We start from the raw sequence: 25082 nt of genomic DNA, 5'->3' as shown, positions 1-25082 counted from the left end.
TTCTTCAAACTTGCTTTAAAAGTAACTACCCACTGTTTAAGTAATCCAGACAGTTAAGCCAAAACAAAAGCCTGCATTGTTATGGTAAAGAGCTCTAGCCTTCTGACTCTGAACTCCCAATTCCAAGTAAGAGCTGAGAGAAAGAAAAAAAGAAAGGAAGAAAGGAAAGGAAAGGAAGGAAGGAGAGAGTGAAATCCAAGAGAAGCCTAGTCTAGAAAGTGCTGGGAAAGAGCTACCGCAAGAGGGTGCTTGTTCAGTGGAAGTCCTTCCTGCCTCCCTCTCATCTAGCTCCCATCACCCCCTTTCACACGTGGGGTTCCTGGAAGATGTCACGATCAAGGTAACAGTGCTGACCTCCCAAGGATTTAGACTTGCCTCAAAATCAAAAGGCTAAGGCAACATAACATGTCTACCAAAAAAAGCCAACAAAGGGAGCTGCAATTAAATCCACATTTGGCACTATAGCACCATCAGCCTGGACAGCCCTTGAAGAGAGAAAGGACAGGAGACACCATGCTACACATGATCAAGGATTCCTGGGAACTGGGCCCAAACAGCCATTCATCACACATACTTTTTCTTTCAGTATGGCTTTCCCTGATGAGCACCGCATTCCAAGACAGAGTACGGGGAAGAGCCATCAAACCAGTGCCTTCTCAACAGTGATGTCCTTGGAGTCCAGGTTGCCAAGATTTTAACATTTTCTTTCCTCCAAACATAGAAAAATATCCTTGCCAAGTTGAGTACTATAAAATACTGTTATATCATATTTAGCTTCCAGTGATCAAAAATGCAATGAACCTATCTATGTCACTTCCTAAATCAAATCTAACTGTAAAAATAATAAATGTGTAGAATGTCTGTCGTTATGACCCATACCCCTAACTCTAGGGTAACCAATTATTTGAGACCTTCTGCCATACCTTTACCAGGTATACCTCTACTAAATTCTACTTTACTTATAATAAATATCCTTAATATTTGAGGATTTTTATTTTAATGGAAGAATTTAATTCTTTAGTGTCTGGTTCCATTGTAAATGATGGGGCAACAGGAATATTTCTTTTTGCACAAGAGAACCTATATGAACCCAAAATAAGTATTAGATAATAATGTTTACATATAAAATATAAAGAAAATATTTGAGAAAAATACATGAAATTCCGTGTTTCAAGGAATTATGGACTACAAGCCAACTTTTCAAAGAAAGCACTATTTCTTTTATTTGTTCATTCATTCAAAAACCACTTATATGCTTGCCATTTATATGCTATCTGCTCCAGATGCAAAGATAAGACATGATTCCCACTCCTAAGAAGTACCTGAAGGCAGACAGGCAGGTACACAATTTCATTCTTCCTTTCAAAAAGTAATGCCAGTGAAGGATGAAATACTATGTAACTCGTATTCTGGAATAAAAAATTGGCTTACATCTTGGAACAGTTCATTCTTCCACTTATATAAGCATTCGGTTCATAGAGAAACATTCAACAAATTTCAAAATCCTTCCAAAGGACGGCAATGTGTATTTCCATCCCTCAGTACTGCAACTAGGCGCCACTCCAGCGTTAGCAATCAGAGTTTAGGTAATCGAGACCTAAACCATCTGCACTGATTAGATGTGACACAGTTCCTAGTAAGACCAGTGATCTGATAAACTTTCAACGGATCGACCTCATCGCCTTTTCTTCCCTACCCCCAACTAAAATACATAGACTTTTAGTTCCTCCCTTAAATTCTTCCCAGTTGTTACCAGTCAGACCAATAATCACTCACCTGGCGTTCTTCACCTCCCGGGCTAAGGTGGTTCCAAAGCTAATTTGAAAACTTTTCTATTAAATAAACAATTTCAGCCACTTCCATCCTCAGGTGCAAAAGGCCCAAGATAAAAGTCTGCTCACATTCTTTCTTTTCTAGCAAGAGACTCCTCCGCACTTTGGAGCACTGAATTAAGCGTTAGGTTTCTCAGACATGCCCCTTAGCAACCGTATCTTTGCATATTCGGTCTCCAAAATGTTTAGTCTTAAGAGTTTGAATAATCAAATTTCTTCAATTGCAAAGGTTTACAGGTGAATCAACTGAAGATTAACATCAACAATCACAGATAGTATCAAAATCACCCCAATACTCTCTAATTGTTTGAAATTCTTTGAAATTTTGAAGCTTCTAAGTTTTGGTATCATCATATATGGCTTCACCATATAAGGAGGCCGTGGGAGAACTAAGATCATGAAGAACCAAAGAAGATGAAGAAACATGGCAGACCATACAGCATACCTCGGTTCTAGTTACAAAGGAGTAACACGACTCCCTGGGGAGCTTAGGCCAGGTAGCTATCACTTCTGCTGGCACATTTCCCTTTGTGTTTCCTGCTTCAAGCTCTAAAACACCAAGGTCTTGATGTTGCATTTTAAAGACATGTACACATAATTACTAGCACTTAATTAGCACAAGGGATTTTTTTAAATGTGTTTACATGTTTATTTCCTTCTCTAGAGTGTTCACTCTTTGAGGATAGGGACACTGTACTTATTTTTGTATTCCCAGTATCTGGCACAAACTTGGCACTCAATAAATGTTTGTAAAATGAAAATAAAAGAAACACAATTGTTTATAAAACATTAAGTAGCTACTGGGTAATAGCACTGAAGCAGAAAATACTGGTGGATGCGAAAGAATTAGACAAAATGATTCTTCTTTTTAAGAATGCTGTGGGAGGGGCACCTGGGTGGCTCAGTTTAAGCCTCTGCCTTCTGCTTGGGTCATGATCCCAGAGTCCTGGGATCAAGCCCCACATCAGGCTCTCTGCACAGCGGGGAGCCTGCTTCCCCCTCTCTCTCTCTGCCTCCCTCTCTGCCTACCTGTGATCTCTGCCGAATAAATAAATAAAAATCTTTAAAAAAAAAAAAAAAAAAAAAAGAATGCTCTGGGAGAATGTACTCAGGCTAGCAGGACAGACTAAACCAATTCACTCACTCATTCATTGATTCATTCATTCATTCAAATACATGAGCCCATTTCTGGGTTAAGGGATGAGGACAGCTCATCTAAACATAAAAGACAGCTTCTGCCCTCAAGGACCTGCTAGGCTGTTATGAAGAGATGATGAGGGATCCTGGGTGGTTCAGTCAGTTAAGCGTTCGCCTTCAGCTCAGGTCATGATCTCAGGGTCCTGGGATCAAGCCCCTAATTGGGCTCCCTGCTCCTTGGGGAATCGGCTTCTTCCTCTTTCTCTCAAATAAATAAATAATCTTTCTTTAAAAATAGATCATTAAATTAATGAATACCAGTGTGCTGCCTGCTGTGCTGGAGGAATACATGTGCTAATGGAATGAATACAGCGGCAGCACAGCAGAAACACAAACCCAACCAAGGAAAAAGGGTCAGGAAAGCCATCAGAGAAAAGACAAAAACTTAATCTAACTTTTGAAGGATGAGAAATCAGGGAGAGATGCAGTACAGAGAGAAGAGTCAAACAAAGGCACAGAGGGACAAAAGCACATGGCCTGGAGTGAAACAACCAACAGCGTAGAATGGCTAAGGCCCTAGCTAATGTGGGAAAGGGGCGCAGGATGCGAAAGCAGGATAAAAAAGACAGAGGCAGGTCATGAAAGGTGTTAAATGCCTTCATAAGTTGGAAGCTGATCTTCAGGGATGCGTGGGCCTCATTTTGAAGGCTCTACGGCTTGTCAGCAATGTTTTCAGGCGGGCAGAGAAGCATGATTGGATTCGTATTTTCGAAAGATCACTGTGACAGCAGTGGGTAAGTAGAGATCACCTTTACAACCGCAGGCAGGAAGGCAGTTGTAAAATGACAGCAGTAGCACTGGGGATTGAGGGAAAAGGGCAGATTCCACAGGCAGGAGGCACATGGACAACATTCTGATATGCAGGGTTAAGGGAATGGAAAGAATCAATAAAAACTCGCAGGTTGATTGGCCTAGGGTGGTTGGGTTTGTGGTGATATTTCCCAAGACTGGGAATACAAGAATGAAGAAAGGTTTATAGAAGTGGGAAAGGAGTTCACTTCAGATATTTGAATTTGAAATGTCTGTTCAAATTTTAAGATAGGATAATGATCTGGAGAGAATACATCTGGTTCCATGAAAAAATACACACACACACACACACACACACACACGAATACTAAAACTGTACATATAAATGCAATCACCCAAGGAGAGAATATGAGAGAAAAGGAGGGTCCATGGCAGATGCCTATACCTCCACCCAACAACATAAAGGTGAAAGCCAAGGATGGAGATGGAGATGGAATGGTCAAGAGAAAGGTCATGCGTGGTAGGCACACAGTAGTCAAGAGAAGAATATATAACAAGGGACGGTCAAGTTGGATAAGGACCGGAGAGCAAAACTGGGAGGTCATCCCTAACCTTAGCACAGCCAACTTTAATGCAGTGTTAGAAGCAGGAAGAGCCAAACTGCAGTAGGTAGAGACATGACTAGAAAGTGACAAAATGGGGGGCACCTGGGTGGTTTGTCAGTTGAACCTCTGACTCCTGGTTGAGGCTCAGGGCGTAATCTCAGGGTCCTGATCTCAGAGTCCTGAGATTAAGCCTAGAATCAGCTGTGCTCAGCAGCAGGGTCTGCTTGAGATTCTTTCCCTTTCCCCCTGCCCACTTCCCCTCTCCTGCCCCCACCCACTCACACACATGCACACTCTCTCTCTCTAAAATAAATAAATAAATAAATAAATAAATAAAATCATTTTAAAAAGTAACAAAATGGAAATGAGTATAGTCTAGTCTTTTGAAGAAACTCAGTTATGTGGGAAACAAAAGATAGGGCATAAGATAGGGAAAGACCAGCTTGGGAGGATTATTTCTTGAGTAGAATATGTTTATATGCCAAAGGGGAACACAGCAGCAGCAAAGAGACCAAAAATCCTCAAAAGCAAAGCAGTCATAAATGGAAAAAGCACTGGGAGGAGGCATCAGCACTGCGAGGGAATGAATACAAAGCACAATGGAGGGAAATACTCTTCTTTTAGGAAAGGGGTTAAGCAAGGATTTAGTTGCAAAAAAGTTCACAGGCAGGAGCAAGCTGAGGAATTTCTCTGAAAGTACAGGCAAAAGTTTGTTTATACGGGCTCTGTGTAAGGGAGGGGGTAGGCATGGGGTCTGCTTGAATATTCCCTCCCTCTGCCCCTCCCCCCACTTGCACAAGCACTTGCTCTCAAATAAATCAATCTTTTTAAAAAAGGGAATAAATGGAAGGGCTCCACAATGGGGAGAAAGAAAAATCAGATGAAAGGATTAGTAAAAACTGATCTGGTTGGAAAAGGCTAGCCACAACAGGGTCAAGATAAGAGACAAATGAAGTATCAGAACATTGTTAATTCTAGGATGGTACAGTCAAAGCTGATACAATAATCAGCAGGGAGCTACCACTGGTTCTCAAATGTAGAAAAAGGCACAACTCTAGAGTTTACACTGGAAAAGGTGTACACACACACACACACACACACGGAATTAAAGTAGGAAAGAGACTGAATAGAGGGAGACCAGACAGAGGTCTACAGCCACAGTTTGAAATCTTTTTTTTTTTTTAAGATTTTATTTATTTATTTGAGAGAGAGAGACAGTGAGAGAGAGCATGAGCGAGGAGAAGGTCAGAGAGCGAAGCAGACTCCCCATGGAGCTGGGAGCCCGATGTGGGACTCGATCCCGGGACTCCAGGATCACGCCCTGAGCCAAAGGCAGTCGTCCAACCAACTGCGCCACCCAGGCGTCCCTACAGCCACAGTTTGAATGGGACTGGCATTCATTCACTCAGCAAGTATTTACTGAGAACTGCTAGGCACTGTTTTAGACTCTAAAGATACACTGACAAAACTCCTGACCCATGAGGCCGCACTTTAGTGGAGACAGAAAATAAACATATAACAAATAAAGAGACCAAGGCAATAGGATCAATGGGAGTTAGCTGTGGGGGTTATTTCCTATGGTCAGGAGAGGCTTCAAATGAACAAAGAATACTATTTCGTATACATGAAAACTATATGGAACTCAAATTTCAGTGTACATAAATAAAGTTTTATTGGAACACTCCATGCTCATCTGTGTCTATACTGTCTACGGCTACTTCTGTGCTCTGACAACAGCAGAAGGGAGGCCATCTGGCCCTTCACAGAAAATACTTGCTGAACCCTGGCTTAGCCCTAAATGATGAGGAAAAGGCAGACATGGAAAGACCTAGGTGGAGCGGTATTCTTGCTTGATAGAAAGTGCAAAGCCCCAGGGACAGCCATAAACCTGGGATGCACAGCAGACAAACAGGCCAGCCTGGCTCTGTAGCAGGAGAGAGAATGCCAAGAGACGGAGCCAGAGAAGCAGACATGCCCAGCAGCCAGAGGCTGGATGGCTCTGATGGCCACAGGAAGAAATGTGGATTTACTCTGGCAGTGGGGGGATGGAGGGTAAGGGGAGAGCCACTGGCAGATTTAAAGAGAGGAATAGTAAGATTGGACTTGTTTGCACTTGGAGCACATGGCTGCCCTGCGAAGAACAAACTCTAGCGAGATAAGAACACAAGCAAGGAGATCATGGAACAGTCCAGCCAAAAGACTGTAATGGAAAAGTCTGGGGTTTGGGTGGTAGAAATGAGGAGAAGTTGGATTTAAGGTATTTTGGTGGTAACGCAGAAAGAATTTGCCGGTGGGTTATTTGGGATATAAATAAAAGAGAGAAATCAAAGGTAACTCTTAAATCTTAGGCCTGAGCAATTGCGTAAATGGCAGAATCCCAAACACAGAGAAAGGAGAAAATCAAGACTCTTTGGCTATGGTTTAAGTTTAAGACACCCATTAGCTATCCAACTGTTTCAACGCATACCTGTTTTCTTGCCTGGGAATAGTGGCTACCTCAGAGAGGGATCAAAATTAGGTAAAATAATCAATGTAAGCTACTAATATTGCCTGGCCCATTATTACCCAAATGGAAATGCCAACTGGGCATTTGGTTAACAACCCTGGGACTTGAAGTAGTAGTCAGAGTTAGAGACAAAGACTTAGTAGTCCCTGGGCATGCAGACGAGGCCTGGGTGAGAACACTAGGAAGAGGGTGTAGACAGAGAAGGAAAGCCATACAGAATACTAAAAATTAATGACCAATGACTTAAGGAAAGAGCAGGGGAACGTAGTGTTACAGGATCCAAGAAAACAGTATTTCAAAAAGGGAGGGGTCAGCCAATTCAACGCTGCCCAGAGGTTTAACAGGATGAGGACCAAGAACCATCTATTCAATCTGGCGAGACTGAGCTCTTTGAGGACTCTGATAGGAGCTATTCCAATAGAACCAAGGGGAGAAAGCCCAGCTGCGGTGGCTGAGGTCAAGAAAGAGGTGAGGGAGTGGAGACAGGGCACGAGAGAGACAGAGGGAGAGGGAGAGGGAGAGATGAGGGAGCGGAGACAGCAATGACACCCAGCACTTTCAGGTTTTGTTGCGAGAAGAAACTGAGAACTGGGTAGTTGCCAGAGGAGGACATGAGGTTAAGGTTTCTTTCTCTTTTTTTCTTTGTTTAAGGATTATATGAAGATACTTAGGTGCACTTTGGGGCTCTGTCAGTAAAGCATGGGACTCTGGATCTCGGGGTCATTAAGTTTGAGCTCCATGCTGGGCATGGAGTTTACTTAAAATTAATTAAAATATTTAAAATTTTTTAAAAAAGATAGTCAGTTTTATATGTTGATAAGACCAATCCAGATGTGAGAGAAACACTGTGGATGCACGAGAGAGGTGAGACAATTGCAGGAACAACCCTGAAAAGACGAGGGATGGAATCCAGAGTACAGAGAGTGAGTGGTACTTCTTTGATCGTAGAAGTGGCAGAGGAAGTGGTAGTACTTATGTTCCCTTTTAACAGGAAGGGACACTATTAAACACCTTGAAAATATTTAAAGTATCTCGATCCATGTATTATACTTGGTTTAACTCACTCAAGAATCAATCAGTAAATGAAAAACACCTACTGCAACTGCTCCCAAGGACAATTCTGTTAATATTAGTTGTGAGAGCTTCAACCTTCAAACAACCAATTTCCAAAGTATCTTGCAAAGTATTATAATTTTAGTACTTATGTTCATGCTGTATTTTAAGCAGAGCTCAGGAAAAAGAAATTACATAGTAAGTTCCATGAGAGAAGGGACTTGTTCAATGCTAGTGCCCCAGCACCTGATCATCTTTCTGGTGCATAAAAGATGTTTTTTGAAAAATGAATTAGAGGGACCTCTTGGGAGGTTAAGCATCTGACTCTCCGTTTTGGCTCAGATCATGAGATCGACTCAGTGAGGAGTCTACTTCAGATTCTCCCTCTCTCTCCCTCCCTCCCTCTCTGCTTCTACACTCCCTCACATGCGTGCTCGCTCTCTCTCTCCCTTTCTGTAAAATAAATAAATGAATAAAAAATTGAATTAGGGGACGCCTGGGTGGCTCAGTTGGTTAAGCGACTGCCTTCGGCTCAGGTCATGATCCCAGCGTGCTGGGATCGAGTCCCACATCGGGCTCCTTGCTCCATGGGGAGCCTGCTTCTTCCTCTGCCTCTGCTGCCACTCTGCCTGCCTGTGCGCTCTCACTCTCTCTGGCAAATAAATAGAATCTTAAAAAAAAAAAAAAAACACTGAATTAGATTTTCCAATCTCTCTCCATTTCTCACGCGTACAGTGATCCATTTACGAAGGCTGCTTAGGGGGAAGGTGAACCTCCTTGCAAGTACTTTTTATCATTTGTAATAGAAGAAAATAGAGTGACGTCTCTAACTCATTTCCAAAAAGTGGAATACAACAACCATGCTGTTGATTCTATAAGAAGGGAGAAGGATAATACACTCAAGCATGGTCAAATACACAGACATTAAGAGACAAACTTCCTAAGCCAAGACGGTTTGGGAGCAACTGGTCAAGAAATGTATGCAGTTACTGAACTAACATCACAGTCTTTGTCAACTGATTGTCAGGGGCATGGCCAAGGCCAAATTTTCTCTGGTTACTGCTGCATTAAAGGGAACAGTGGTTATTTGAATATATAACAGCTAGGAAGAGAGTCAGTTTTAGGGACACCTGAATGGCTCAGATGGTTAAGCAGCTGCCTTCGGCTCAGGATCATGGTCCCAACGTCCTGGGATCAAGCCCTGTATTGGGCTCCCTGCTCAGCGGGGAACCTGCTTCTCCCTCTCTCCCTCTGCCTTTCCACTGCTCGTTCCCCACCCCTCAAGCTGCCTCAAATAAAATCTTGAAAAAAATAAAATAAAATAAACTATTTTAAATATATGATCTCTGCCTGATATTGAGAAATGTTAACACCAAAAAAGTCACCTAGGATTAAAGAGTACAAAGTCAATAATATACTCTTCTTCAATAATAATAGCTGGTAAAATTTTCACCCACACAAGAATGAAATTCAGTTTTCAAATGTTTAATTCAATTCTACCTAGCAAATGCCACCTGAGAAACAGAAATATCCATTCTGTCATTAGAGAAAGAAGCAGTACCCTCCATCCTCATTCAACAAGAGCAAGAAGCAAAGAAACTCAAAATAGTCAAGCAAATGAGACAGGTGAACCCCCACCCATCCCGCTTCAGAAAGAAGTAGTCAGGGGCGCCTGGGTGGCTCAGTGGGTTAAAGCCTCTGCCTTCAGCTCAGGTCATGATCCCGGGGTCCTGGGATGGAGCCCTGCATCGGGCTCTCTGCTCCGCGGGGAGCCTGCTTCCCTTCCTCTCTCTCTGCCTGCCTCTCTGCCTACTTGTGATCTCTGTCTATCAAATAAATAAATAAAATCTTTTAAAAAAAAAAAAAAAGAAAGAAGTAGTCATAAAGTAGCTCACTGGTGAAAGAAAAGAAAAGCAAAGAAAGGAAAAATGAAAGGAAAGGAAAGGAAAAAGAGAAAAAAATGACAGCAAATAAACACACACATTCAGACAGTAAGGTATACAGATTCTTGGCAATGTCCCAAATTATTTCACAGGATCTTAAAAAGCCAACCCAAAACAAATCGAGAGAGATGTATTTCCAGACTCCTAGGTTTCGAGTCTGAAGCAGAAGAAATAAGCCTGATATACTGCAGAAATCAAGTTACTCCTCATTCACAGGGTTCATTTTTTGTTTAACAGCAAAGTACCACAACATGGCCAGATCCATCTAACAGGCTGGAAAAATTAAGCCAACAAACACCAACACTGTTTTCAGAGATGGTCCTTTTTATTACAAGAAGTGTGAGTTCCCCAGATGCCAACTTTAAGTAGTTAATTTCATTTGGAGTTATATGCTCATTCAATTACAAGCTTCTACTACAAAATTTCAACTTTCTTCTTCCAGCTTGTTGGTCATATCTTGATACAAAAGGTAGGGTGCATCCTTCCTTCTGGGAGGACAGATGCGCTGCTGAATGACCAAGAGCAACTCCGTAACACGAGGTTTTCACAACGTCCTTCTTTCTGAAGGTAAATAGGGTTATCGTTCGGTAAAGTCGGTTTTCTGAAGGAGCAACATGAAGTTAGATGATGAACATGAACATTTTCCTTGGCAAAACAAAGCTTCCAAGTCGGCCAACATCGTTTTGACCTAGTATTTTTTAGGAATTAATGTTCAATGTAAGAGTTGGGAAGTTTGGGGCACCTGGGTGGCTCAGTGGGTTAGAACTGTGCCTTCAGCTCAGGTCATGATCTTGGGGTCCTGGGATCAAACCCCGCATTGGGCTCTGCTCAGCGGGGAGCCTGCTTCCCCCTCTCTCTCTGCCTGCCTCTCTGCCTACTTGTGATCTCTGTCAAATAAATAAATAAAATCTTTAAAAAAAAAAAAAGAGAGAGTTGGGAAGTTTTGTGTTCTTAGTATCTTGAAAAACCAACTCACTCTCCTCTGACTCCCACATCGTATTTGAAGTTTGCCATCACATTCTGAGAAGACCACATTATGTGGCATTAACCTATTAAAAAAAAAAAAAAAAAAGTCCCTGGTATTTTTTTTTTTATTACTCCAGCTCTAGTCTCTCAAGTAGAATATGGTATCATGACAATTATTCTTTGCCTTCATAATCACTTGCTTTCCAAATTTAAACCTGTATGACTAGCAATTAAAAGTTCCAGGAAAAGGGGTACCTGGGTGGCTTAGTCGGTTAAGTGTCCAACTCTTGATTTTGGTTAAGGTCATGATCTCAGGGTCCTGGGATCAAGCCCCTTATCAGACTCCCCAGGGATTCTCTCTCCCTGTCTCCCTCTGCCCCTCCCTAACCACCCCCCATCGCGGCTTGTGCTTTCTATCTCTAAAATAAATACATAAATAAAATGTATATATTTTTTAAAGTTCCAGGAAAAGCATGACTCTCTTACATTTCCAATTCCCGGAGTTTCTTAAGGGACACCCAATTTCCCAATAAAGGAATCCAAACTGCCCTTGGCTTTGCCACCACTTGCAGAATTCCTGCAAGAACCCAGCTACACCTGTGAACTCCAGTCATTTAATGAGATTGTCTGGTTAAGAGTGGACAGCATTCACTATATGAAACTTAGAAAATTCATTATATGTATATAAACTTAAATAAATCTTATAACACTTCACCTAAAAGAAAGAATTCATATATAATTCCAGTACTAAAGTGTCAATGACCCAGTAGAGGTTTTGGAACTACAAGTTGGTAGGAAAAAGAGCTGGTGTTAATATCAGCTCTGCCAGACTCTTGGTAATCTGTATGAATAATCCCAATTCACGGTTCTCATTCTGACTGTACAGGAAATGCTTTCTGCAACCCAACATATCTAAAAAGGTTTCATTCTGAGTGATGCAAGCCCTCCACACAGCCTCAAAAGCCAAGGGTCAGAGGCCTTTGTAATCCTCATTCATATGAAGCAAGCTTGTATTAGATGGGAAAGGATTCACAAAGCACTTGTTGCAGTATGTCCACAGGCAGTGATAACCCTACCAAGGGATATTTTGCAGCACATCTCTTCAAACTACAACTGAAAATGGACATGAAAGCTACAAACACTTATTTGTTTCCTACAGTAAGACCACACCTACTGTTTTCCCTGGTTTCTCTTGATGTTAAGATTTCTCTCTTAGCTTCATTTACTACATTTTTATTCTCCTATAAAACTACTATAATATCGTTTCATAAAGACATTTCTCTGGCGCTTACTACTGAAAGTTAATTACTGCCACAAATTGACAATTCAAGCCAAACACTTAAGGAGCCAGTAGGGCCCCAGGACCCCTGGGGGAATATTAAGAAGGACAAAACATGATCCACACCCTCTAGGATCTGAATGAAAATACACTTTTTGACTCCCAGAATGAGAGGGTAGCTCCCGAGAGGTCATTTTACACATATATAGGTAGGACAGTACTTTAAAAATTCACTTCCAGAGAAGATGATAATGCTATTCTGGTAACCTTTTCAACCATCACGATGACAAACATGGTTAGTAACGAGTTCTTTATGTAACTACCCTTTGCTTCAGTGTAGACCTATTTTCGCTTACTCTTGGACCCATGGGACTGGGAAACAGCTGGTTACCATTCCTAATAATGGACCCTTTCATGTCTTTGGAAGAGTTATTAAATTGCCTCTTTAACCTTTCATTCTCCCAACCTTTCCTCACAGGACTGACTTCCAATCATATAATCATCTTTTGAGTCTCCTCAGAACCGCCTTCAATGCGTCCTCATCCCCTTTAAGTTGAGGAACCTAGAAATGGAAACAACACTCAAGTAAGGGGATGGTCAGCGCTGGAGTTAACTACATAAAAGATGATGGTTTCCTGTCAGGACACCTCAACATCACTTGTAAAACCCCACTTGGTACTATTACAGAAATGTCCTTGTCCTCTAATGGCTCTTTAGATGTTCCTCTGCAACACCTGAATTAGTTTACTTTTTTTTTTTTTTTTAAAGAGATGGGGGATACGGGATAGAGGAAGAGGGAGCGAGAAAATCCCAAGCAGGCCCCCAGGCCCTGTGGGGAGCTGAGGGGGGACTCGTTCTCACAACCCCGAGATTATGTCCTGAGCCGAAATCAAGAGTCAGATGGATGCTTAACCCACTGAGCCATCCAGGCACCCCACTTTACTATATATTTTTTTTAAATCGGGGCACCTGGGTGGCTCAGTGGGTTAAGGCCTCTGCCTTCAGCTCGGGTCGTGATCTCAGAATTCTGGGATCGAGCCCCACATTGGGCTCTCTGCTCCGCAGGGAGCCTGCTTCCCCTCTCTCTCTGCCTGCCTCTCTGCCTACTTGTGATCTCTCTCTCTCTGTTCAAATAAATCAATAAAATCTTTAAAAAAATAAATCACTCACAATTATCCTGCTCCTAAGTCTTATACAACATAATAGGTTCTGTAACGCTCTCCTTGCAAGATATTCCTAAAAGTTTAATGTGGATCAAATTTTCAATTCAACAGTCATTCACTGATCACCTTCTATGGAAAGTCACCACTATAAACTATATAAAACATAAACGGTAACAGAAATGGAAACGATCCAAGTCTTAAGAAAATCACAATCTAATGGGGGAAAGCACACACAGTCAAAGGTATTTATACCAGGGACGCCTGTGTAGCTCAGTCCATTAAGTGTCCGACTCTTAAGTTTTGGCTCAGGTCATGATCTCAGGGTGGTAAGATCAAGCCTCATCCATGCTGGGGATGAAGCCTGTTTGGGATTCTCTCCCTCTGCCCCTTACCCCTTGCATGTGTGCTCTTTCCCTAAAAACTAAACTAAAAAAAAAAAAAAAAGTACTTATACTATAAGGTAACCCAGAGTAAATTCTTTAAAGGTAGGTATTAAGTACAGTCAGAAAACGGGAAAGGAGAAGTTGAGTTTCCACTAGCAGTGGCATCTGTAAAAGGCTTCTTGGAAGAGGTTGGATCTGGGAATCTGAGCTGAGCCTTGAAAGCTATAGGCAGGGCAAGATGGGAAACACTTTAAGGCAAAGGAAGCATTAGCAAAGGCGTAAAGGCAGGTACAAACAGCCTATGGAGAACACCTAAGAGACTAGTAGTCCACCATGGCCGAAGCATGTGAGAATGTGTGTTCAGGAGATAATGTTCAAAATGTAGTAATGTAGGCCAGATAGATTATGAAGAGCTGAGAATTTTAAATCTTATTTTATATTCAGTGAGGAGGCAAAGGGTTTTAGGAATAAAGTGACATAATCAGATCTATACTTAAGAAAACCAATGGCAACACTGTATATAGTGAAAAGGAAGGCAGGGAGACCGGTTAGGAGATTATGGTAATAATCCATGCAAAGGTAATGGAAATTTCGAGTAGGATGGTAAAAACAGAACAGCAGGGACAGATTAAACACTGCAACAGTATCACAGACAAGCCTCACAGACTGACTGGAGGGGTGCAAAGAGAAAAGAGGTAAAGAGAGCAACAGAGAGAATGAATGAGCTTTCCGACGGATACGGGTTTAGGTTTGAATTCTAGCTCTGCCGCTTACTCGCCATGACTTCTGGAAAACGAGCTCGCCTGCGCCTCAGTTTCTTCATCTGTGAATGATGCGGGTATTTCAGCAAACCTTTTTTTTTAAGAGAGACAGAGCAGAACTGTATGTTTCCTCCTTAAAGTGTACTACCCTCTACCGGTTATTCTTAAACTTTAATCTGTTTTTGACTATTCTATTTGAGGTTCTTTTTTATTTCTCAAACTAAGTGCCAACCCCCAGGAACTGTAACCTAGCATTTCTTCTATAATTAAATTATTAATTGTGTTGATCTCTGTAGACCAACACTTAATTCTCCCCGCACTGACACTTGAGAGCAAATGTCAACTAGTTACCAAGTATAAATGAATGGAACTGAACCTGGAGGCCGGGGACCATGAAGCACCTCAGAATCACTGCAAAGAATCCCCGAGTATTTACACTCATACGTAAAAAGGTAAGGAACACTAGTTATCGAGACCAGGAGTGGCAACCTCAACATAGCTGCCTTGGCCTGATAACTACGCAGCTCCTGGAGGCACTGAATTCCTCGGTGTCCTACCTGCCTATTTACTGTCTTGTTGTTCTCTCTCCTCCCTTTTCTGCCTCACCTCTAATTACGTTCTCACTGGACACCAATGGTATTCCCTGTTGCCGAGATGCGTGGCTGGCCTTCAGTTTGGTTATACCTAGCTTACTAATGAACTTGACACCCAGACCCAAATCAAGAACATTTTAAAGTCAAGATTATAGCTCTCAAATAGGTATGTATGTGTACACATATACACGTACACATCAGAGTAATAAAACCCAGTTATCTTGATGGAAAAAAAAGAAGATTATAGCCCTCATGGTCTTTCAAACTTTGAGTCCTAATAATAATTAGGGATTCTTATGTACCAGGCAAATTGCTAAGTACTTTGCATGCATAATTTCAATTAAGCCTCACAATAATTTCACAAAGCTTGATTACTGCTAATTTACAAATGAAGAAACTGAAGCATGGAGGGGTTAAGAAACTTTTCCAAGGTCATTCAGCTAATAAACAGGGGAGCCAAGATTTGAACCCAGGCGGTCTAAATCCAGAGCCCGTGGTCTTAACAGCTCTTAATTACTGTGCTATACTATCTCACACTATTACAGATTAGATAATGAGATTCTCCCTATCCTTTATAAAGGTATTTATATATGCACAAATAAAAAATCCTAGCCGGAGAGATTACAAAAGGATTTCCTCATTAGCTAAGCTTAAAGAGATGTTATCCACATGGTTTTACTGCTTATAATTAAAGGCAATAATCTAGGAACAATGCTGTATGTTCGCATTTGATCTAAAAATTAGTCAATACTCATGGATGGACAGAAGATGAATACAGACATGTGTAAATATTTGTTCCTCTGGGTGTAGATATTTATTGTAGAGATATTTGTGATCAACTTCTCAGTTTTCAGAACTGAGAGAGTATAAAGGAGAGCTTTCTGAAAAAAGTGCTCTCCGACAACACTCCTCACAAGTACTGTTACTCTCCTAATTCAAGGCAGAAAGCCACAGTTACTTTGACGCTGTTAAAAGGAGAAAGAAACAATGATGCTTCAACAAAGCACAGATCCTAAGGGTTGGATCTGGCTAAAACCTTCCAACGTCAGAAAGGTTCATGGCTCTGGCTGCTGAAAGACATCAGAACATCTACACCCAAGCATTCCAACCAAACACAACAAGAATGTAAGAAAAGAAATAAAATATATGAAAGAAACTCCAGCTCTAGAGACAAATGCCAGTGGAAGAGATCCGCCCCACTGGTGGGACTCAAGGCACTGCTACAGTGATAATTAAAGGTAAGTTTTCTGGGGAAATCCCTTTAGTCTATTTGTCAAATAGAAAAACAACTACTCATTTCAAAGGAAGGGGAATTTTCATAGCTGGTGCAGAAAACTGTCAACTAACTCTTACATTTGTATCTCTAGTCCTTTAAAACTAAAACTCATTAAAGATGTCCAACTTCTAAAAAGTGAAGCCAAGTTTGGCCCCTAAGAAGCTTCGTACTAATCCTACAAGGGGGCTTATATCATCCCAAACAACTACAAATCACACGACAAAATTTGTCTTTCAAATGCCTTAGTCTTTAAAAAGCAAATGTCTGGCAGTGGTTACAGCCTCATGGGTTGGCTTCCCCTGGTGTGTAACCTGACAAGGTACAAAGCTCATTGAAATATTTAACAGTGCTGGTATGGATTTCTTTGGATAGGTCAAGAAAAGCAGCTCATCCTTTTTAAAAACATAAAGAACCATTTTATGGGATGTCGTTCCCTCAGCTCAAGTGTCTGTGCATTTCCTTGGGGCCTTCTCAGAGATCTTATTGAGGGGGAAAATGAAAAGGCCAACAAAAGGACCCCTTTTCTCTCCCTATTCCCAACATAATCCACCTCGGCCACAGGGCCAGTAGCATCCACACTGTCATAAATGCCAGCAATTAGAGAATTAGGCCATAAAACCACCCACTCAGGTATAAGAGTGCGGGCCTCCAGCTTTATTTAATGCATGCCATAAAGATCCTGTACTTCCTTCTTTCAGGCCTTCTTCAACCAATGAAATGACAACAACAAAAAAGTAGCCCTTTGTCTGCTTGCCTCATACTGATGTGATCAATGAAACCATCTGGGCCCAGGTGAAGGATTTAAGATTCCTTTTTCCTAATAAAGACTGCATTTCCTCTAGCATGCCATGTTTAGATCCATTAAAGAACAGGCTGCATTTTGGGCACTCGTATACTAGAAACTAAAGTGAAATGACATTTTCCAATTATTTTGCCTTCTTCTGAAACTACTCTAGAAGCCTAGCCAGCTTCGCAAGAAAAGCTGGAACCTACAAGAGTATTTCTTTCTTCCTTTTTTTAAAAGATTTTATTTATTTGAGAGAGAGACAGTGAGAAAGAGCATAAGAGGGGAGAAAGTCAGAGGGAGAAGCAGACTCTCCAAGGAGCAGGGAGCCCGATGTGGGACTCGATCCCAGGACTCTAGGATCATGACCTGAGTTGAAGGCAGTCGCTTAACCAACTGAGCCACCCAGGCACCCTACAAGAGTATTTCTAATTAACTCAGTAATTTCTAGAACCTCCCTAAGTCTTCTCTAAAGAAAAAAGTTCATTCAAATCTCAAAGTTATCTTCATTCAGTCTGTGTCTTAAAATCTGATACAATTCAGGAGCAATCAATAATTTCGTTTGATTATCTTCACAATCTACCAGTCCACAAAAATCGTGAGTCTCTGATTTACTCCATGATAAAGCTTTAAACCAATCTAGGCAAGACCCAAATAAGTACTTTTTAACCTCGAGCTCTTTCCTACCAGTGTCCACAGGGTTAAAAATCTGATTAAAAAGTACAGGTAGGTTATGTCAGACTCATTATTAATTTAACCTTCCTTATTCCCCGCAAATAATATATGCAGACAACAGAGGTTCCCATCCCAGTAATCGTGGAATAAATTCCTCCCAAAGTAGTGACAGTCACATAGCTTCCCCCTCTCTCAAAGGTTTACGCCACTGGGCTCTCCACCTTGGCAGAGGAAGAATGGAAAGACAAGATATTCACAAAAGGCCCTACCGAAGGCCTTCAAGTTAAGTGCTAGAAGGAAACTGAAGTCCTGTGCCAACACTAGTGGAATGTGGGCAGGCACAAAGAGATCTTAATTAGGAGACCTACAATTAAAACAGTGAGTCTCCAGAAGAGAGAGGCACTGCAGAGTATTACGCCTCAGAGCAAGCAAAGCACCCTCGCCACCCCCTCTCGCTGCAGGGCAAGAAAGGCAATGCCTATGGAATCGGCATCCACACACATGCTCTACGCTAGGACAGCTTCAAGGTGAGCACAGATACGGAAATGGAGTCAACATGGGAGTATTTTCTCATCTTCTAATCAGAAGGCAAATCACTATTTTGTGAATGATGATCTCCTACAGGAGCCCTGTGCCTTAAGATAATCAAATGGAAGGAAGAGATGGGAACATGTCATATGGTTCTCAGCAAGAATGAAGAAAAGTTCTAAAGACTATATTTCTGATGCTCAGGGTAAACCAAAGTCCTACATTTCAGACCCTATTAACAGCTGCTTCCTGCAACACATATACTGTCACTTCGGATTCAGAAATTCATTAATGCACAGAATTTTCTTTTCATTTAAAAGCTCACACACCTAAAGGCATACACCACCTAGACTGAAAAATAACTTCCCTTTAGCAGTTAGGAATCTACGACATGGAAAAATGAAACAAACTTAGTTAAACAGCAGGGCTTCTCAACATAAGATAATGATTTATATTTAAAATCTGATCTTCACTTTTCTTATAAATGAAATTAGTCAACTCCAGAAAAGAACTTTTTCCATACTCTTCAGTCCTTATACTTTGTCCATGCAATGAAAACTTTCCCACTAAGTTGAAATTTCTCTTCCCAACAATTACACCAATTAAATGGGCAAATGTACAAACTAATATTAAAAATGACCAAATAGGGGCGCCTGGGTGGCTCAGTGGGTTGGGCCGCTGCCTTTGGCTCGGGTCATGATCCCAGGGTCCTGGGATCGAGCCCCGCATCGGGCTCTCTGCTCAGCCGGGAGCCTGCTTCCTTCTCTCTCTCTCTGCCTGCTTGTGATCTCTCTCTGCCAAATAAATAAATAAAATCTTAAAAAAAAAAAAAAAAAAAAAGACCAAATAGAGGGCGCCAGGGTGGCTCAGTTGTTGGGTGTCTGCCTTCGGCTGGGGTCATGATCCCAATCCTGGGATTGGGCCCCATGTCGGGCTCCCTGCTCCACGGGGAGCCTGCTTCTCCCTCTCCCACTCCCCATTTGTATTCTAGCTCTCGCTGTGTCTCTTCTCTGTCAAATAAATAAATAAAATCTTAAAAAAGAAAAAAAATGACCCAATAGGCTCATGGACTCTGACTGTTTAAAAGAACTCAGAAAATAAATAAATAAATAAATAAATAAATAAACTCAGAATAAGAAGTTCTGACCCGAACAAAAAAATTACATTAATAGAAAAGAATCAGAATCCTGGCGCAGAAAAGATTCATGAGCTCGTATTTAGCCCAACCTTTTCATTTTACAGATCAGATATTCAAGGTTAAAAGTGAATTGTCCAAGGTCCGGTCAGAAAGAGATGAGTGCAAGGAGAGCCCTTGTCCTGACTTCCACTCTGAGGCTTCTCCTATTCCCCTTGTGTTCTCTGCTTCATTTTCCCTCTGTCAAGCTCCGGATTAGCTGTGAAGTCCATGAAGGAACAACTCCCCCTCTTGGTACATATGCCCAGCGAACATTCAAAACAAAACAGAACAAAACAAAAACAAAAAAAATCACAGATACTCTTCAACTGCCTTCTGCCTACAGAACAACATCTTTTCTAGGCCCAAACAAGAGTGCACCTTAGCCTACCTCAACTAAACTGCCATTTCAAATTAAAACAAATAGAGACCAATGCTGTCATTCAGTTTCGATTTTTATCTACCTAAAATGTGCCACATTATGATCAGGCTGGAAATTCTGCTTTGAACATTTTATGAGGTGGTAAGGAAGGTAAGTGGATTATGAAATTAATAAGGACTAACTGCTGATATATAAACCACTTGTGGAGTTTATATTAAAAACAGCTCAAATTCTAGTCAACAGAGAGGATGCTGTGCCATGTTTATTTAGATGGCAAAGGATGGTGGCATTAACAGTACCTGAGACAATCCTCAGAAAGTACACAATATGGAAGGGAAGAGGAAGATAAAGAAGCAGACCTCTGTGATTTCCTACTGTGCTCAGTAAAATCAAACTTCAATTCTACTTCCTGGCTGTCAGAGAAAAAGCCCCAATAGAGGAGACCAGCAACACCTACATATTTTTAAAAATAATCCTATTCTGACAGAATTTGGTCATGAAGAACTCTTACACGTAGCTGTTACCCAGAGATATTCAGTCCAAGGGAGGTTGGGGACCCGTGGCAGTGAAGGACAAGTCTCCCATGGCTAAAGGAGTTTACAACAGGTAAGTGATCTGTAAGGTCTATCACCTTTCAACCACATGAACTTACTAGTCCTCTAAGTATTAACTTACATTTTGTTATAGACAAATACAGTCCTTATTCACTTAAAGCAAACCAGAATTTAAAGAGGCTAGACTCATTTTAAGGTCACAAAACTATTTCTTCATGAATCCAGACAAGACCTGATACAGATCTGTGAGTGAATTCTGAGAAATAAGCTTTAGAATTCTGTAAGTATGTCAGCCCAAGGGAACCCTGAACTTCCCTTTTGGAACCTTATCATTTGTGAGACTGTAACAAAATGCTTCATTTCTACACTGAAAACTACCAGGTCAGAGGAGCTAATCACTACTAAGTGATTTAGTCCTAAACCATACTACAGGTTAGCATTAATCGATGCATACCATCAGCCCGTACTACACTGCCTCCAACTACCACATAAAAAGCTCACCAATGGAACAACAGCTCATTCAAACCCAGTCAGAAAAAATACTGAAGTTGAATGTAAGGAGTCAACCGCTCTTCTCAGAGTAAAGTATGTTCAGGCAAAAAGTTTTAAAGAAAAAAACAACAACGTACTAATATAATCTTATTTGAATTAACTACAGTTCCTTAACAGGCTTGACACACTACAAACCACTGCTCAGCAAAATAATGCCAGTGGATAAGGAAGTGTTAGCACCTGATTAAAACTTTAAAGGTGATTTGTCAAAGACCAACAGATAAAATATTCTGGTGCCCAGACATTAGGTCCCTGAATCCAGGTGGCTCTCTTTCTAACCAGTCTCTTGAAAAGCTACGATTGCAAGCTGTCAGCATAAAACTTTGCTTTTGAATATGTGATAACAGCATTTGGAATGTGAACACTTCGTCCTTCAATACAAAATACATAAGCATGCTAAACAAGAAGAAAATACTTCTCAGGATCCCCTTAAAATAGACTAACTTCTCCTAATACAGACTTTCTTATTATACTCAAATATACATGGGACTAAAATTCTACATATAACCAGGCAAGTCTCAATTTCGAAAATAAGCAGGTAAATGAAATGTCAGTAAGCCTTTTTTTTTTTTTTTTGCTGCTGTATCTTTTAAAAAAGCAAAATCAACTCACATTTAAGCACCAACTCCATGCAAGTAACCTGAACGGTTCAGTCTTTTTGTCATGTATGAGGCCTTTGGTTCTCCAACTACATGGGATCTGTGTTGTTAGCTTAAAAAATACAGAATTGGCCTTTCAAAAAAAAATAATAATCTACAGCAACCAATAAATAGTCTCAATCAACCCTGCTGACCGCAGCTGCCTTCTGAAGGCTGGGAAAAGGAGGTGGAGAGAGAGCAGAGAGAGGCAGGGAAGAGGGACGCTGCAGTTAGCTAGCTACATAGCAAGGAACACGCCCCCATCATGTCCTCCTTGCTCTGTCAGAAGGCGGGTTGTTGTCAGTCTCCTGATCAGGCTGCCTTAGAAACGATTTTAAAAAGGAGGCAGGAAGACTAACAACTAAAAAATGCCAGCTCCTTGAAAGGAGGGGCCAGGGTCTCTGGGACCTCCTCCCTCCCGTTCTTCCCAGGATCTTTCCGTATATCTAGAGGGGTGTAGGGCACAATGGGGGACAAGGGGTTTGCCCGGGACCAACGGCAGAGCACGCAGGAAACGGCTGGTTGTTATCTTTCCCTTTCTGTTTCAATCAAGAGCACTCCAGAGCAGCAACCCCCTACCCACCCCCCCTTCGCTTCAGCCCCTAGCAGCTGCTCTTCCTCCTCCTAGCATCCCCCATCTCATTCTCCCCCCTCCCCTACAATTCAAACTCCCCCTTCTGCATCCAATGGAAAACAAATGCGCAACGCCACTGGCTGAACCTGAACTCAACTTCCCTTCCCAGGGCAACTTTCCTTTTTGCTGAAGGGGCCTGAATAAGGCTCATCAAGGCATCCCCATTCCCGCCCCGGTACTAAGGGGGAAGGAGCAAAGTTCTTGACCCCTTCATCCACCTCGGGTCCCCCTGTAAGAATCAGAGAGATAACCCTAACTCCTCTTTCTAAGGAATAACTTTGCTTCATATCCCCCCTTTTTCTCCCAACCAAAAGCAACCACCACCACGAGCATAATAAAGTAAAACTGTCCCTTACCTACTCTCCTCAACCCAACCCTGCTTCCCCCACCCCTTCCAAGCCCCAGGATTGGCCTAGGAAAAGGTGGATCAATAGTGAAATGACGGAGAAGAGGAGAAGGGCGGGAGGGAGCTAAGGCTGGAGACTGCGTGCTCTCAGGCGCAGTGGGTGGGGTAGGAGAGCAGCTGCTTCCCCTGGGAGGATGCTGCCCAAGTCCCCCCACAAACACCTCCCCTCGCAGGGGCCCCCTTCCCCAGAGCTGGAGGGAAAGCCTGCCTCCTCTCCAGGGGGAATGGTGGAAAGCTGCTCCTCTCTGAGCCTAAGGGACAGTGGACTATTTTCCTCTCAAAGATGCCACTAATCCTTCATTCTAAAGGAGGGAAAGGGTGGAGCGAAGGTAGAGTAATTCCCTGCTACCAGCAGGCTAGAAACTGTAGCTCTGTAAAATGGGGGAAACAGACTGCTGTACGAGGAGATCACCGTTATCTCCAGAGGGAAAGGAGGGGAAGGGAGGCAAGGTGGAGAGGAAAGTAGATTTTTCCTGGCGGGGTAGGGGAGGAGGAGGGAGGATCTAGCTGCGTGGGGTGGGGGGTGGAGGATGGAGGGTGGAGGTGAAGGAAGGGGGAGTGGCTGGTAGTGCAGGGACCTGGCCCTGGGATGGGGCGAGGGTTCATCAGGTTTTCGGAAGCAAGGTGCTGGAAGGGACATCGGTCCCCAAGGGGTAGGGGAAGAACGTGGCCCTGGATGAGGCCATCACCCAAGAGATGCCCAAGAGGAAAACTGCCCCAAGAGTAAAACATCTGCCCAGAGAGGGAGGCGGGGATGTGGCGGGATCAGGTCTCTAGGAGGGAGGGAGGGAGGAATCTTGCTCGGATGAGGTAATCTGTGAAAGGGAGGAGGGGTTCAGTCCCGGGATGGGAAACCCCGGCGAGGGGTCTGTGCCAAGGGATCTGGGGAAGGGTCAGGGGAAGGAAGGGGCGGGGGGGGGGCAAACGCCCTTAGCCAAATGGGTCCAAACCCTGGGGTGGGGGCGCCTGGGGGTCTGCACCCATGTACGGGGGTCCCAAGATGGGAGGGCCGTTTGCCCCAGGTCAGGGACCCCAGGAGGGTCCCGGAATTGGGATGCTCCTCAATCCCGGATGGGGGAGGGGAGGGGGCTCCGCAGAGGGTCGAGACCCCGGACCTGGGGGTTCCTCGCCCCCTTACCTCTCCGCTGCCGCCTCCCCCGCCGCTCTCCCCAAACACAGCCCGGAACCGGCGCAGGTTGGTGCCGATGGCGGCCGAGACCTGCAGCGCCGCGTCGAAGCCCGGGCCCACCCGGAGCAGGGCCGGCCCAGAGGAGGCTGAGGACGATGACGAAGACGAAGACGAGGCGGACGACGAAGAGGCTGCTGAGGCGGCGGCCGCTCCCCCTGGAACCCCAGCCCCGCTGCTTCCCGCCGCCGCCGCCGCGGCCGCCACAGCCGGGGGGGAGGGGGGCGCCCCGGGGCCGCCGCCGCCGACCTGGGGCCCGGGGGGAAGCAGCAGGGCCGGGACGCGTTGCCGCGGGGCGCCCCCCAGGCCCCGGCGCCCCCCGCCGCCGCCGCCCCCGGTGGTCCCGGGTCGGGCGGGGAAGCGCCACCGACAGCTGTGCGCCATGTTCGCCCCGTGAAGTGAAGCAGCGAGAGGGAGAGGCGACAACACAGGGGGGCGGGGAGGCGGAGGGGGGGGGGCCGAGGGCCCCGGAACCTGCCTGAGAAGAAGGCGCCGCCCGGCGGCCTGCGCCCGGCCGGCAGCTATGCAGAGCGCCGGGCCGCGGCCGCCCGCCCCGCAATCTGTATAGCGGGCCCGGGCCTACGCTCACGACGCCGGGCCGCAGCTCCGCCAGGCCGAGGCCCGGGCCGCCGCCGCCCGCCCGCCCGCCCGCCCCGCAACCTGGATAAGTGCATGCCCCGCCCTCCGGGAGCGGCATTGCTGGGGAAAAGGAGGGGGGAAGGAAGCCCAGGAGCCCGACGCGGAGCGCGGGTTCCGGGGAGAGGGGGAGGGGGCGAGGACTACGGGGAGGATGGAGGCGGAGGGAGCCCGGCCGCCTGCAGCCTCGAGAGCCGAGAGGCAGATTACACACGTTCCCGGGATGCGCTGGGAATCGAACCGCCCGGGAGAGCCGCTTCCAGTATAGCGCGGCTGCCGGGTCGGGGACGAGTGAGCCTTCTCTGCCGCGAGGCACAGATACAAGATGGGTTAGCCCTCATTTAACGCTTCTGGAATAAAAGGGCCCTTATTGTGCCATATGCAAAACGGAAGCGTTTCCCAGTTTACTATAAGCAAAATAGAAAGGCCCTCAATGAACGCGCTTTCAAAATTAAAAAAAAAAAAAAAGGGAGAGCCCCTCCCATTTTTATGCTGGAGCTCTCTCCAAAATGCACACACCAAGTGGCAAGTCTCCCGCCACCTCCTCGCCCTACTATGCACTCGGGGCTGAGGAACCTCTGGCTCTCGTGCCATTCTGCAGAGAGTTGGGTCCTGTTTCTCCAGCC

General features: G+C 44.0%; 1 protein-coding gene across 4 annotated transcripts in view; it reads right to left on the bottom strand.

Moving 5' to 3' along the window:
- Positions 1 to 24204, bottom strand: part of KMT2A (lysine methyltransferase 2A) — a 78847-nt gene extending 54643 nt beyond the window's left edge. For 3 of the 4 annotated variants that reach the window (XM_044257935.1, XM_044257936.1, XM_044257937.1), the window contains exon 1: positions 23773 to 24204. In XM_044257935.1, coding sequence (XP_044113870.1) covers positions 23773 to 24204 — 432 coding nt within the window. Of the gene's footprint in view, positions 1 to 21568; positions 21668 to 23772 lie in introns of all 4 variants that reach the window. The other variant, XM_044257934.1, reaches the window with a different exon arrangement.
- Positions 24205 to 25082: the final 878 nt, after the last annotated feature.

This window comes from Neovison vison, chromosome 7 (genome assembly GCF_020171115.1).
Source record: "Neovison vison isolate M4711 chromosome 7, ASM_NN_V1, whole genome shotgun sequence".
Classification (NCBI taxonomy): domain Eukaryota; kingdom Metazoa; phylum Chordata; class Mammalia; order Carnivora; family Mustelidae; genus Neogale; species Neogale vison.
Note: the sequence above shows the minus strand (reverse complement) of the source record. Positions and strands in the feature narration are given on the sequence as shown.